Source organism: Peromyscus eremicus, chromosome 7 (assembly GCF_949786415.1).
Source record: "Peromyscus eremicus chromosome 7, PerEre_H2_v1, whole genome shotgun sequence".
In the NCBI taxonomy this organism is placed as follows: Eukaryota; Metazoa; Chordata; class Mammalia; order Rodentia; family Cricetidae; genus Peromyscus; species Peromyscus eremicus.
The window spans coordinates 66,476,410-66,489,447 of NC_081422.1; the positions used below are offsets into that span (position 1 = coordinate 66,476,410).

At 36.6% G+C, this 13,038-nt stretch overlaps 1 protein-coding gene across 3 annotated transcripts in view; it reads right to left on the reverse strand.

The window, feature by feature from the left end:
• Window positions 1–13,038, reverse strand: part of Tcf12 (transcription factor 12) — a 271,671-nt gene that overhangs the window by 170,737 nt on the left and 87,896 nt on the right. For all 3 annotated transcript variants that reach the window (XM_059268212.1, XM_059268213.1, XM_059268214.1), the window contains one exon: window positions 4,614–4,687. In XM_059268212.1, coding sequence (XP_059124195.1) covers window positions 4,614–4,687 — 74 coding nt within the window. The remainder of the gene's footprint in view (window positions 1–4,613; window positions 4,688–13,038) is intronic.

Genomic DNA, 13,038 nt, shown 5'->3' on the forward strand with positions numbered 1-13,038 from the left:
GTAGTGGTTTGCTTGTTGTGAACCTGTATAGACATTTTCAAAGAAGCAGTAAAGTATCTGTAAAATCTCACAGCAGGTAAGTTCTGCATCTCACAAAAGCTATGAGGTGCAAACCTCAATGGTACCACAGTAGAGTTTGGGCTAGGCTAGGTACCAGTGTTCAAAAGGACAAGCAAACTCAAACAACATGGTCACTTGAAAGAACAACAGAACCAGACATCAGTCACATCTCACAAAAAGAATCTATATTCAGGAAATATATAACCATGAAAATGCATAATAAATTATTTGATGTTGAGATAAATCACTGGGAACAGTAATAGTTTCTATTTGTTCTATCAATTTATTGTATCAATAAGTGAAACATTTCATAGCTATAATATTTATTTTTACCTAAGCCCTTTAAGGTCTATGTAAAATTTCCTAATTTTGAAGACATAAAAAAAAAGAAACCAACCTAAAACAAAGTTGACTTCTCTAAGGTCCTATGTAAAGGTTTGCAGGTCTCTGACCTTATATAAAACAGCTGAATGGGATACTTCTCTATCAGGAATGTAAGTCTGTAAAAGCACAAATAGCCTGTTCCTCATTACTCAGACTACTATCTACTATAAGCCTCACAGTCTTCCATCATTGTTCTTTCCTTTTAAAAAAAAAAAATTGTTCATTCACTGTGTAACATTTTTTTTTTTGAAATTACGATATAATTACATCGTTTCCACCCTTCCCTTTCCTCCCTCCGAACTCTCCCATATACCCCCCCTTATTGCTCTTTCAAATTCATGGCCTCTTTTTCCATTAACTGTTGTTACATGCAAATATGTATATATTCCTAAATACAACCTGATCAGTTTATATAAAGTTACTTGTATGTATTTCTTCAGAGATGACCATTTGGTATTGGATAACTATTGGCGTGCTCTTCCCTAGGGAAGACTGTTTCTCCCACTCTCAGCATTCCTTACTTGTCTTTAGTTCTTTGTATAGGGTTAAGGCCTTGTGAGCTTTCCTCCCTCAACCACTAAATTCCATTAACCTAATATATCTAGTGACTTCCCAAATTTGGATTATATTTGACAAATTAAGTACAATACACCAGTTATGCATAAAACATTGCTTTATACAAAAACCTTTTTTTCAACACAGGGTTTCTCTGTGTAACAACAGCCCTGGCTGTCCTGGAACTCACTCTGTAGATCAGGCTGGCCTCGAACTCACAGAGATCTGCCTGCCTCTGCCTCCAGAGTCCTGGGATTAAAAGAATGCACCATCCCTGCCCAGCAGTCTTTTTTTTGGTTGTTTGGGTTTTTTGGCTTTTTGTGTTTTGTTTTTTTTTTTAAACAAAAATATTTTTAAAATCATCATTTGACAAGAAGAGACTTTCTTTTAAACCAAGAAAGAAATGCATAATTGCAAGTAAAGGGAAATTTATTTTCTTACAGATCCAAAAGAAAAAATGTTTATTACTAATTAATGAGTAAGCAAATAATTCTCATTTATAGATTTATAAGGCAGTATCTCTTGCAGATGTAATCATTCATTTGTAGCTGGTTTGATTAGACACAAACATCTAGAAGGTGAATTCTAGATACTCACACAACAGTGCAAATCACACCCTGACCATTTCATTCAATCTGTGTAAGAACTTCATCAAGTAGCTATCCTCAATTTTACAGATGACTGAAGTACAATGAATTTAAATAACCTGTCCAGAATAACACTGGACGGATAATAAGAAGGGGAAAAGTCTGAAACAAATCATTAACACAGCAGTCAACAAGAACAATCCAATTTCCTGGGCTTTACACTTGGTACAATCTCAAACAGAGAAAACATTTCTTGCACTAAAGGATAAAAAGAAGTATAAAACTTACTGCCTACAATTCTTGTAGGTCTGCACTATGCAATATTTAAATCTTATTCATCTCTGATGCTTTAACTTTGACAAATTTTTTAAATTGTGTCTTTCATATCATAGTACTTCTTTCATTTTTGTATGTTTGTTCTGCACTAAAGACAAAGCATCAAGAGTGCACAGACAAGATAGAGAGCACACGGGCATAAACAAAAGCAATGCTCCCACCCTCTAAGGTGTCAGGCCTAAGAACATTTACACACGTCTGTCTATCATTTCCTCTAACATCACCATCAATTATCATGTCTGCTCCAGTATCTTCCTCACAAAAAAAAACTCTTTGCTAACTGAGTTTCTAAGAGTAACTCTAACAACCAGAAACTTAACCACCTCTGGACTGTGAGGCTACTTTTCAGACCTGGTATGACCTCGAGAGGCCACATATAATAGGAACTCAGCTGGAGTGACTTTTTCTACTTCTGAACAAGATGTCTAAGAGCAGTAAGGTGGGTGCGTAAGGATGTACCTGGGTTAAATAGGAAGCTGGCTGACCCTAACAGAATCAGTTTAACTTTCTCTGTCATGACCTACACTAAAAGTAAGCTAATAAATACATTCAGAGTAGAAGACAGCTTTCCTACCTGACCTACAGATCAAATGGCAAAACAGCACGATTTTCCTTGAGTCCCATCACTGTAGGCAAATAATTTCATTGTCATCTATTTGATAAGTGCTTGGGTACATTATATATGTTCTTCTCCTAAAATCTCATCTAATACTCAAATAGAAAAACCCAGAGAGCTTGAAAGTGAAATAAATATAAACTACAAAGGAACCACTTAATTCATTCAGAGACAGTAACTTGAAACTCTGAAGAAAAATTTTCAAGTATTTATAAATACTGTATTATAAATTCCTCCTACATAAAACTGCTATTTCCAAAATATAAGCAGGAAATACACCTCCACACTCAAAATATTTTTCAGAGAATCAGAAACTCTCTTCAGAATGGAGAGAATATTGATCATCTATCTACAAGTTTAAAATCTCCAAGATACAATAATGTATCCATGGGCTGGAGAGATGGCTCAGCAGTTAAGGGCACTGACTGCTCTTCCAGAGGATTTGGGTTCAAATCCAAGCACCCACATGCAGCTCACAACCATCTGTAACTCCAAGATCTGATACTCTCACACAGACACACCTGCAGGCAAAACACCAACGCACATAAAATAAAAGTAAATAAATTTTAAAAAAGAAAGAATAATAATGTATCCAGGAATCAACAGTAAAATCCAAATCCTGAGACAAGTGACAAGACACTTCACATCATGACATTGCTTTCTTGGGCACTGATTCCCACTATATTAATAGAGTCAGTCAGCACCTGTCTGTTTCCCTTCAAATAACAATCACAGTCCTTCCCAACAGTCCTTCCCAACATATTTAAAATAAACTAGAGGGTGGCCCAAATAAAACAACAAAACCTCTTGTTTTCAGAAGTGCTTTGACAGTAATAGAACATTTTCAGTACAAAGGCAAGCAGTCCATTCCCAGGCTACAAGCTCCAACTGCATGCTGCTTTCTTTCTATTATTTAAGACACTATGCTTCAAGGGTTAAATGTCCATAACTTTTTGCATGCTTGTCTATCTTTTCTTGGTTTACTATGAGAAAAATAAGAAATGGCTCATTATTCATTTGCATGCAGCATTATGGTTTGAATGTGAAATGTCCCTGACTGATTCACGGGTTTGAACACTGTGATCTAATCTGATCACGGCTTGTAGAAATTAGAACTATAGGAGGTGGGGCCTCATTGCAGAAAGTGGGGAAAGAAAGGCAGGCCTTATGAGTTACATATAGTCAAGCCTCACCCTGCTCAAGGCCTGCTTCCTGATCAGCTATGATGTGACCAAGCTGCCCCACACTGACAGGAGTCACCCTTGCAGCATTAACACCAGCAAGCCTCCTCCCACCATTAAAGTATGAGCTCAAATAAATCTCTCCTCAACTAGAGTTGCTTCTGTCAGGTACTGTCCTGGTAACAAGAAACAACAGTAACAACAAAAACCTAATAACATATAGCCTTTTAGGTAAGTATCTCACTTCATAACCCTACCAGTACACTAGTGGCTGGGAACACAGTGTTGAAATTGGTGACAATTCTTTTTCTGTTTCTGGTCGCATTTCAAAACTTGACCAGAAATTTTTACTTCATTTTTCGGGTTTTTTGTTTGTTTGTTTTTTGCTGGTAAAGGCCCTACTCTTTATACCTTTTGGCACGTAGAATACAAGATTAGTCCTATTTTCTATTGTTACCCAAGAAATACCATCTTTTGTTTGATTTGACATGGTTCCCAGAGATGGAACTACTGAGTTCTTAATATAAACAACAGATAACCTCTAAAACTCAGCTTGAGGAAGCTGAAAGCTGTAACATACAAAGAAATAGCAATGTGTGTAGAAAGAATCCCTTGATGGGTACTCTGTGCTCCTTCAGTATCACCGGGGAGCACTATAGACAGCCCAGGTCTCAATAATATCAAGAATATTTCCCAGTATAGGAAATATAATAAACCTCAAAAGCAGGGCAGTGGATAAAAAGAATTGAATCCACGATGAAGGCTTTGGGTATTCTAGAATATTTCCACAAAAATAAGTTAATCTTTATTTGTTATGAAAGTTCATTTATGAAAGAACTCATTTACTCAACCCAATTATCTTTACACTTCTAACCAGGACTTAAGAAAACTTACTCTAGATGAATCATAGGAAGGGCTTGGTTGACCACTTGTTCCCCAAGATGTTGTTCCTCCACGTTCATCCATACCTAAGGAGAGAAGACAGTGGACAATATAAAATCTAAAAACACACCCTCAGGATGTTTGGAATAGTGGATAAGAGAATGCAGATCACATGGTGTCAACATCATTGTGGAACTGGCTTGACCTCACTCCCTGCCTCGGTTAACATATAGCAAGTAAGCTTCTTCGGTTACTCTCACTATTATTCCCCTACACATCATGAAATTTCAGAACTAAAATATTTCCCTGCAAACTTTCAAATGGATTATCAGTGTCTCCATTTCTCTACTCATTCCTCTCAAACTTTCTCTATATGCAAATATGAAGAATTCAGCTCCTCAATCATAAAAACAAAGCCAGCCAAGAAAATATTCAGTTTAATAAACTGGTTTCTATCAGATTAGATTTAATATTCTTAACTGGGGATAGAAAAATCTCTTAATAGCTATACAAAACTACAGTAACGTAGAGGATGTGCTGCAGTAATTCTGTGGCTAGCACTTCAATCTCTTCAAAGTTCTTACCCATGATGTGACTGCCAATTAAAGATCTGCTCTTATAAGAGGATAAAGAATCAGTTACCATCATGCTCTTCTGATACCTAGCTCTACACTTTCACCTTCCCATCAGTCCCAGAAAAAAACTAGAAATCTCTTAATCCAGTCATTTACATTTTTCTGATTCAATCCAGTTATTTCTACATTTTTCTGTATTTCAAAGTCCAGTTTTTTCATCTTTGATTTCTAGCCCTTTGTGAGCTGTTTTCTATGATAAATGTCAATGCTGGCTTTCTTTCATGTGTACATGAGAAAAACCTAGATGTTAGAAACAGTAGTTTAGGAACTCTTTCAGAGTATTCCTAGAAGTCCTCTGTGATGCAGGTGAAAATGCAGTGTTCAGCAATAAAATGCCACAACCTTTGTGGCAGCTTCTGAGTGTCCAAGGCTTTATAGGAACCAGCTGAAGGTATAGGGAACTGAACAAAGACAGGCGCTGGGCACTAGGGCCCACAGCAGAATGGCTTCCTCACTAACTCAGTTATTAGGGCATTAACAGTCTTCTTAAGAAAAAAAAAACTGCTGTGCATAGTGATACATGCCTTTAATCCCAGCACTCGAGAAGCAGAGGCAGGAGGATCTCCAAGTTCGAGGCCACCCTGGTCTAAAGATGGAGTTCCAGCCCAGCCTGGGCTACACAGAGAAACACTGTCTCAAAAAACCAAAAAAGAAGAAAAAGAAAAAAATTGACATGAATATGATATTAAGAACAGTAGTTCTTATCCACAGCTTCAATTAGCCCAGCAGGAAAATATTTAATAGAATATTCTACAAATAAAATTTAATAGCTCTTACTGTAGCATGTTATTATAATTGTTCTATTTATACATTAATTACATTAATGTTTCTACCTAATTTTAGAAATTCAAGTTTATCTCTAGCATGGATGGTATAGGAAAAAGTGTATGTATAGATAGATATAGATATATGGGAGAAAAATGGGTAAATCTTTAGTTTTAAGTATCTGCTGAGAGTTTGGAATATATCCCCACAGGTAAGGAGAAACTGCTGTCTAGATAATATTCCAGGCACAATTTATAGCGAATCAACTTTCAAAACACAAAAATGTTTTGCTCTTAGAAAATCTTATTAAAATTCCAAATTTAGTAGAGACTCTACACATGCAATGCACCATGGAAAAGCACACAGTTGGCACCTCTTTCAGCACCATGAACTACCTGAGAGCTACTTTCTAAGCATTTTCTTTGTAATCAGCACTATAACATAGCACATAGGAGTTCTAAGAGACTCAACCCACAGAATATACTAACGTGACATAAAACTGCAAGTAATTAGAAAATTTGTGTACAAAAGGTATTCTCATTGATTATATATTGGAAATCTGTCCTGACGATGAAAATGAGACCAAAACTTACCTTAATGTTTTTATAGCAAACAATTAATAAACATGAGATTTCTGTGTTATTTTAAATAAGTCCATTCAAAAAAAAAGAAAAGACGGTGCTAACTATAGAAACTATCTCAGACAGCAGAAACCACATGCTCAACTTTTACGAGAAGACTCTTAACTCCTTCCACAAGATGGAAGAAAGGGCAAAGATTAATTTATTAATAAAATGGTAATGTATTAGGTAGTTTTGTCGCCAATTAAACACTAATACCACTGCTACTGGACAAGGAAAGATGCTCAAAGGCCATTTCAGAGTAATAAGGATCCAGGTAGGCTTTTAACTCAGAACTCTTGTGGTTTTACTGTCAACATAGCCAGACTGACTAAAGGTCATGGCTGGCACTGACAAAAGTAATCATTCTGTATCAATGACTCCTTTCTGTTCAAGACAATGACTATACAAACACAAAAATATGACCGCAATGATAGAACTTCCAAAGCTTCAAACACAACAAAAACAAACCAACACCTGCAGATAAACTTTATAAAGATATTATACAAACTGATAAAAACGTGAAAAACAAGAAAATGCATAAGAATTACAATAGAATGGGGAGAGAAAGCATTTGTTTTGAAATACCTGAAAAAAATTCATTTATTTTCTTTCCTTTCCATTTTTAGTACCTATATACAGGTACTAACAACTTCAGAGTAACTCTGTGATCCACAGATCTAAATGACAGTTATGAGAATGCTAAGCAATGACTAAAAGATTGAACTACTTTGACTATTTGATTTTCAAAAAAATAACTGTGTTTCTGTTCAGCAGAATTAAAATAGGTAAGCAATAAGAAAACTCATATTAACACTGAAGCATTTCTTTCATTTTTTTTCAACCCTTCATATATATGAACAAAGTATGTTCTAGAGCCTGCCTTTCTGAAGGGAATCAATTACATAAAATACACTGTAACTGTTTGTTTCATGTGCCCTATTTTTAAAAAGCATACAGTTCGTTTTGTTTTATTTTCTTGCTGTGTAACTCAAACTCACTATGAAATTCCTATCTTGGCCTCCTAAATGCTAGGATTACAAGCATGTACCACTGTGCCTAGCTTGCTAATTTTTACCTAGTAAGTCTATTGTTATTTTTCCATTGCTATGATAAAAGTGTACTGTTACTTTTCTGTTGTTGTGATAAAACACTACGACTAATTAAACTTACAGAAACAGGGGTTTATTCAGGCACATGGTTCCAGAGAGATAAGAGTCTATGATGGTGGAGCAGCAGGCATAAAGGCTGGAATTGCAAGCTGAGCTGGCAAACAGGAATCTTCACACTCTCAAAGCCCACCCCCTAGATGACATACTTCCTCCAACAAGGCCACACCTTCTAAACAAACAGCACCACAGCCAGGAGCCAAATTAAGTGATCAAATGACTGAGACTATGGGGAAAACCTCATCAAAACCAGCACAGTGAAGAACAAACATTAACTTAAGGCCTTGTTTCTAAAACTGATGGTGTGAATGAAAGAAGTTGGCCTTTTTTTTTTCTCCTTGTAAAAACATTTAATAAGAAAAGTCATAGCTGGATGTGCTGGTACATGCCTTTACTCCCAGCACTTGGGAGGCAGAAGTGTGTTTTTTTAGTTTGAGGCTAGCTTGGTCTACATAGCCAGTTCTAGGTGAGCCAGCACTACATACATAGCAAGACCCTATCTTTAAAAAAAAAAAAAGACAAGTCACTAAAAACACATCTGAAATTACTGTAAGTACAAGCAGCTTCCTGCAAGGTTGGGAACTTCAAGAAGGAATAAACAAAATTTGGTGGAAATCAAATGTATAAGACTCTTGCAAGACCAGGCAAACTTTTGGCCAAGTTCAATGTCTGGCAGGCATTACTCTCTTTTCCATGAAAAACTCAGAGTCTGCCTGCTTACTTCATTGCCTCTACCATAAGTTTTTGACTCTGAATGCTCTCTAAAATCCTAGTCCACAGTTTCCATTCCATCCCTTCACCTTTAACATGCTAGCATATGGACCTACTGGTTTCTTTAGGATTTTATCGACCAGAAAAACTGAAAACATATTCTATTTGAAGGGAGGGACTTTTCTATGCCCTAACAATCTGTTTTTTCCCATGAAGGTGCTGCAGGCAAGGATTATTAACACTATGTCTCAATGTTTGGGGAAGCTCAGGAAAGATCTGCCTGAGATAAACGATGGTATGGTGCAAGGCTGCTGGTGATGAAGACCAATGTCTTCTCTCTCTACCTACCAGTTAGCACGCCTACTGCTAAAACCCTGCCATCATGAACTAACACTAAGGTAAGTGAAAAAGTAAATATGGAAGTTGGGATATATTTCAGGTAGTGAAATTTTTTTTTTTTGAGTCTCACAAACTCAAAAAAAAAAAAAGAAAGAAAGAACGAAAAGAAAAGAAAAATACAAAGAACAGAAAAAGAAGATGCGGACAGCTCACAGCAAAGGAATCAAAACAGCAATTTAATTTGGACATGTGCATACATCAATGTCTGCTCAGAGAAAGTGGGCATCTGCCAGGTTAGGAGAACAAGCCAGGAGACTGTACACTTCCTTGCCCACAAAGTCATTTCTAACCTTGAAAGAAGTTCTATATTCTAGCAAGTCCAATAGCAAATCTAGGACCACTGTAAATAAATAAAAGATAACATACTCTGTAAGACTGCCATCTGCTATCAGGAGATTCAATAAGTGATTTGGAAGAAAAATCTGATTGCAAATAACTGTATCAAATAATCAACACGATGAAATGTCTTACTTCAATAGTTTCTTCCATTTTATTTATGAAGTAATGATACTTTGTTATATAAGACTCAAAGGCTGCAATCAATTCTAAATTAATAGACATCTAAAAACCTACCAACAGTTTTTCATAGTTATTTTTCAGGTTTCATGTACACATCAAATAAATCTACCAATATGTTTTCTCAGGAATTCACTGTGATACAGGATCAATTAGAATATAATTCCTTTCATTACTATGCTATAAATTAATAAAAACAAATCTAGAGATAAAACTGGAGAAATATAATCACAAGGAAACTTAGAAGTGAAGACAGACCGTCTTGCAGAAAATGTGGTATCAGGTACAAAGCTTTCGGCTTTCTGTTTTAAATACAAGAGATTCTGTGTATTGGTTTGGTAAGCCAAAGTCTGGTTTTATATCTTTAAAGCTAGAACACACACCCACAATACAAGACCAAACTGGTGTATGGCAGAGGCTAAAGAATCCAATAAGAGTGGCAGGTAGCCACAGGGATCAGAGAAGTTTAATTTTGAATCTAACCAAATAAATGGCTCACTACAACAGAAAACACTGAGGAACATAAAGAAACCAAAATTTCCACAAGCAGCATTCATAATAAAACCAAGTCCTATATAGTAAAATGCAACTGATTATCCAAGTCAAGAGGACCACTATATCTGGATTCTTAGAGGCTGAAGGTGCTGTAAATGTGCTCAATAAGTAAAGAACATCAACTGGACAGAAGACTGGAGATGGCAGAGGAAAAAAAAATTCTAAAAAGACAAATAGAATGTTTGAAATAAGACTTCCAATGACTGAGGGAACTGGATGCAGAGATCCATGGCCAGGCCCCAGATGGAGCTCCAGGAGTCCAAGTGGCGAGAAAGAGGAGGGTTTGTATGAGCGAGAAATGTTGAGACCAAGATTGGAAAAAGCACAGGGACAAATAGCCAAACAAATGGAAACACATGAACTATGAACCAATAGCTGAGGAGCCCTCAACTGGATCAGGCCCTCTGGATAAGTGAGACAGTTGATTAGCTTGAACTGTTTGGGAGGCATCCAGGACTGGGACCTGTCCTCAGTGGATGAGCTGGCTGTTTGAAACCTGGGTCCTATGCAGGGACACTTGGCTCAGCCTGGGAGGAGGGGACTGGACCTGCCTGGACTGAATCTACCAGGTTGAACTCAATCCCCAGGGGAGTCTTTGCCCTGGAGGAGATGGGAATAGGGGTGGGTTGGGGGGAAGGGGGGGGGACGGGAGGGGGGGAGAACAAAGGAATCCGTGGCTGATATGTAAAATTAAATTAAATTATAAAATTTAAAAAAAAAAAAAAGACTTCTTGGATGCGTTTAAGAAAGAATGAAGACAATGGGAAAAAGGGTAAGTGAACTTTATGATGGATAAATAGGAATTATTCAAATCATAAAAAGGGGAAAGAAATTAAAAAAAAAATTAACAAGACCTCAGAGACCCAATGGAAGAGATGAAAAAGTCTAACCTAGGTATAATGAGAGCGCAAAGAGAACAAGATAGGAAATATATCTGAAGAAATAATAACCAAAAGGGATGTGTAAAGGTTAAATCTACCAAATAAAGACTGTGTTGAATGCCAACTGTAAAAACGCAAAGAAAGTCCTATCCACCCACATCAAAATAAAACTGACAGACAAAACTTCAAAATTTCAAAAACAGCCAGAGGGAGACATATTACCTAGAAAGGAAAAATTCAACTCACTACATGCTTGCTTGCCTTCAAAAACTGGTTCATGGCAGATACAGAAAAATATTTTTTAAAGTACCTACTCTTATCCAAAATTCTACACCTTGACCAAAATATCCTTTAATACTAAAGATGAAATAAATGACATTTTCACAAGAAAGAAAATTAAGAATTCATTTCAACATTTGTTTAAAAAAAAAAAGAAGACACTAAAAGTAGTTTTTCAGGTTGAAGAAAAATGTTATCAGAGGGTAACTTGGATCCTGAGGAAAGAAAGGGAAAGTATCAGTAAGACAATACTCTTTTTAAATGTCTGCAAAACACACAGTTATTTCGAACAAAAGTAATAGTCTTTCTAGGAGCTGCAATGAATGCATTTAGAAGTACTGCCATCACTATAACATGAGAGAAAGCAGCAAATAGACCCCCCAAGGTAAACAGTTTGAAAGACAGCTGGATTTTACCTGATGTGGTACTCTATTAACTCTAAGTAGTTGCTAGTCTCTGAGAAGCTAATGATGTATTTCAACATCCTTGGGAAGGTATAAAGGAAGGGGAAAAATGAGCAGAGGCAGTGCCTAAAAAAATAATACCAAATGCTAAAGTGAAACAAATACAGATGAAACAAACAATATCAACACAACCAACACTTCACTTCTGCCTAGGAAGGAAGCAGAGCAGCAAGCAAGTGGACACTATTTTCAGCAAGTACACACCTCAATGCTCTGTGCACCCATCATTTCACACACTGCTCTTCCTGAACAGAAGAATTACATTTAGAATCCGTGGTGAGAAAAGATGAAAACAAAACTACACTTACATTTTAACAAAAAAATACAATATTACACCAAAGTGAAAACTGCATACACAGGTTTTTAGCTAGTTTGCTTGTTTTTATGGCTCCCATCAGGATCATAAGTCTGTAGGAATACCGCAGTTTCTGCATAACTATCAAGTACATCTTCGTGAATTTTTGCTGATTACCTAACACATTTGCTATTTAAAAACAGCTGTGTGAGCAATTACTATTCTTAACTCAATTCCACAAACAATTCTATTCATTTCCTGTAATGAGGCCCATGCACTCCCTGCATTCAAGTCTTAGACCATTAATTCCTGTAATGGTATCATACTGCCTCTCTAAAAGAGTGCCATAAAATCTTTTCCATATTTTCCCTGTATTGAAAATTTTCTTCCTCTATCCCTCAAACCCCCATATATTTCTTCCCATTCACACAAAAGAAAATTTTATGTTCACCACTTTCACTGCTGACCATTTACATATTAATAATCTTTTGCTACTTAGCCCCTTCCTAGACCACCTCATAAAACCAAATGCCAGACACACAACAGCCTCTCCACAAATATTTGCTCACAGAAAACAAACAAATACACAACAACAAAAACACCTAAAATCCTCTAAATTCTGCAAGCTAACCTCTTATTCTTAATTTCTTAGGTCTCAGTAACAGACTTCAACAAACTTTTGCTTTGAAGGCCAAATAGTAAATATTTTAGATCACTGGGGACCAACTAACTGTTCTCTATACCAACCACTCAACTCTATTACCACAGCACAAAAGCAGCCACAGGCAATATGTAAACAAAGAGAAATAGCTAGGTTGGCGGGGATTTACAAATGCAAAACCATTAGCCATGGCTGTATTTGCCCACTCTGGTTTCTATATCATCGGCCCTCAGTCACATCTCCCCTTCTCTGAGATTTACTGATTTAACTTTTAACGCCAACCGGCCCTTCATCTCTAATCAAGTTGAATGGGTTTTTGTTTTGTTTTGATGTTGGGGCAGGTGCTGAAAGTGCCTGCTTTTATCCCACGTTGCCAATCTATGTTCCACCCCTAGACTGGTCATTTAGCTTTACCATTTTTGTCCCCATATGAATGATCAATTTACAATTACGCATTTCCTATCTTTTTAAACAGTTATTTACTTAT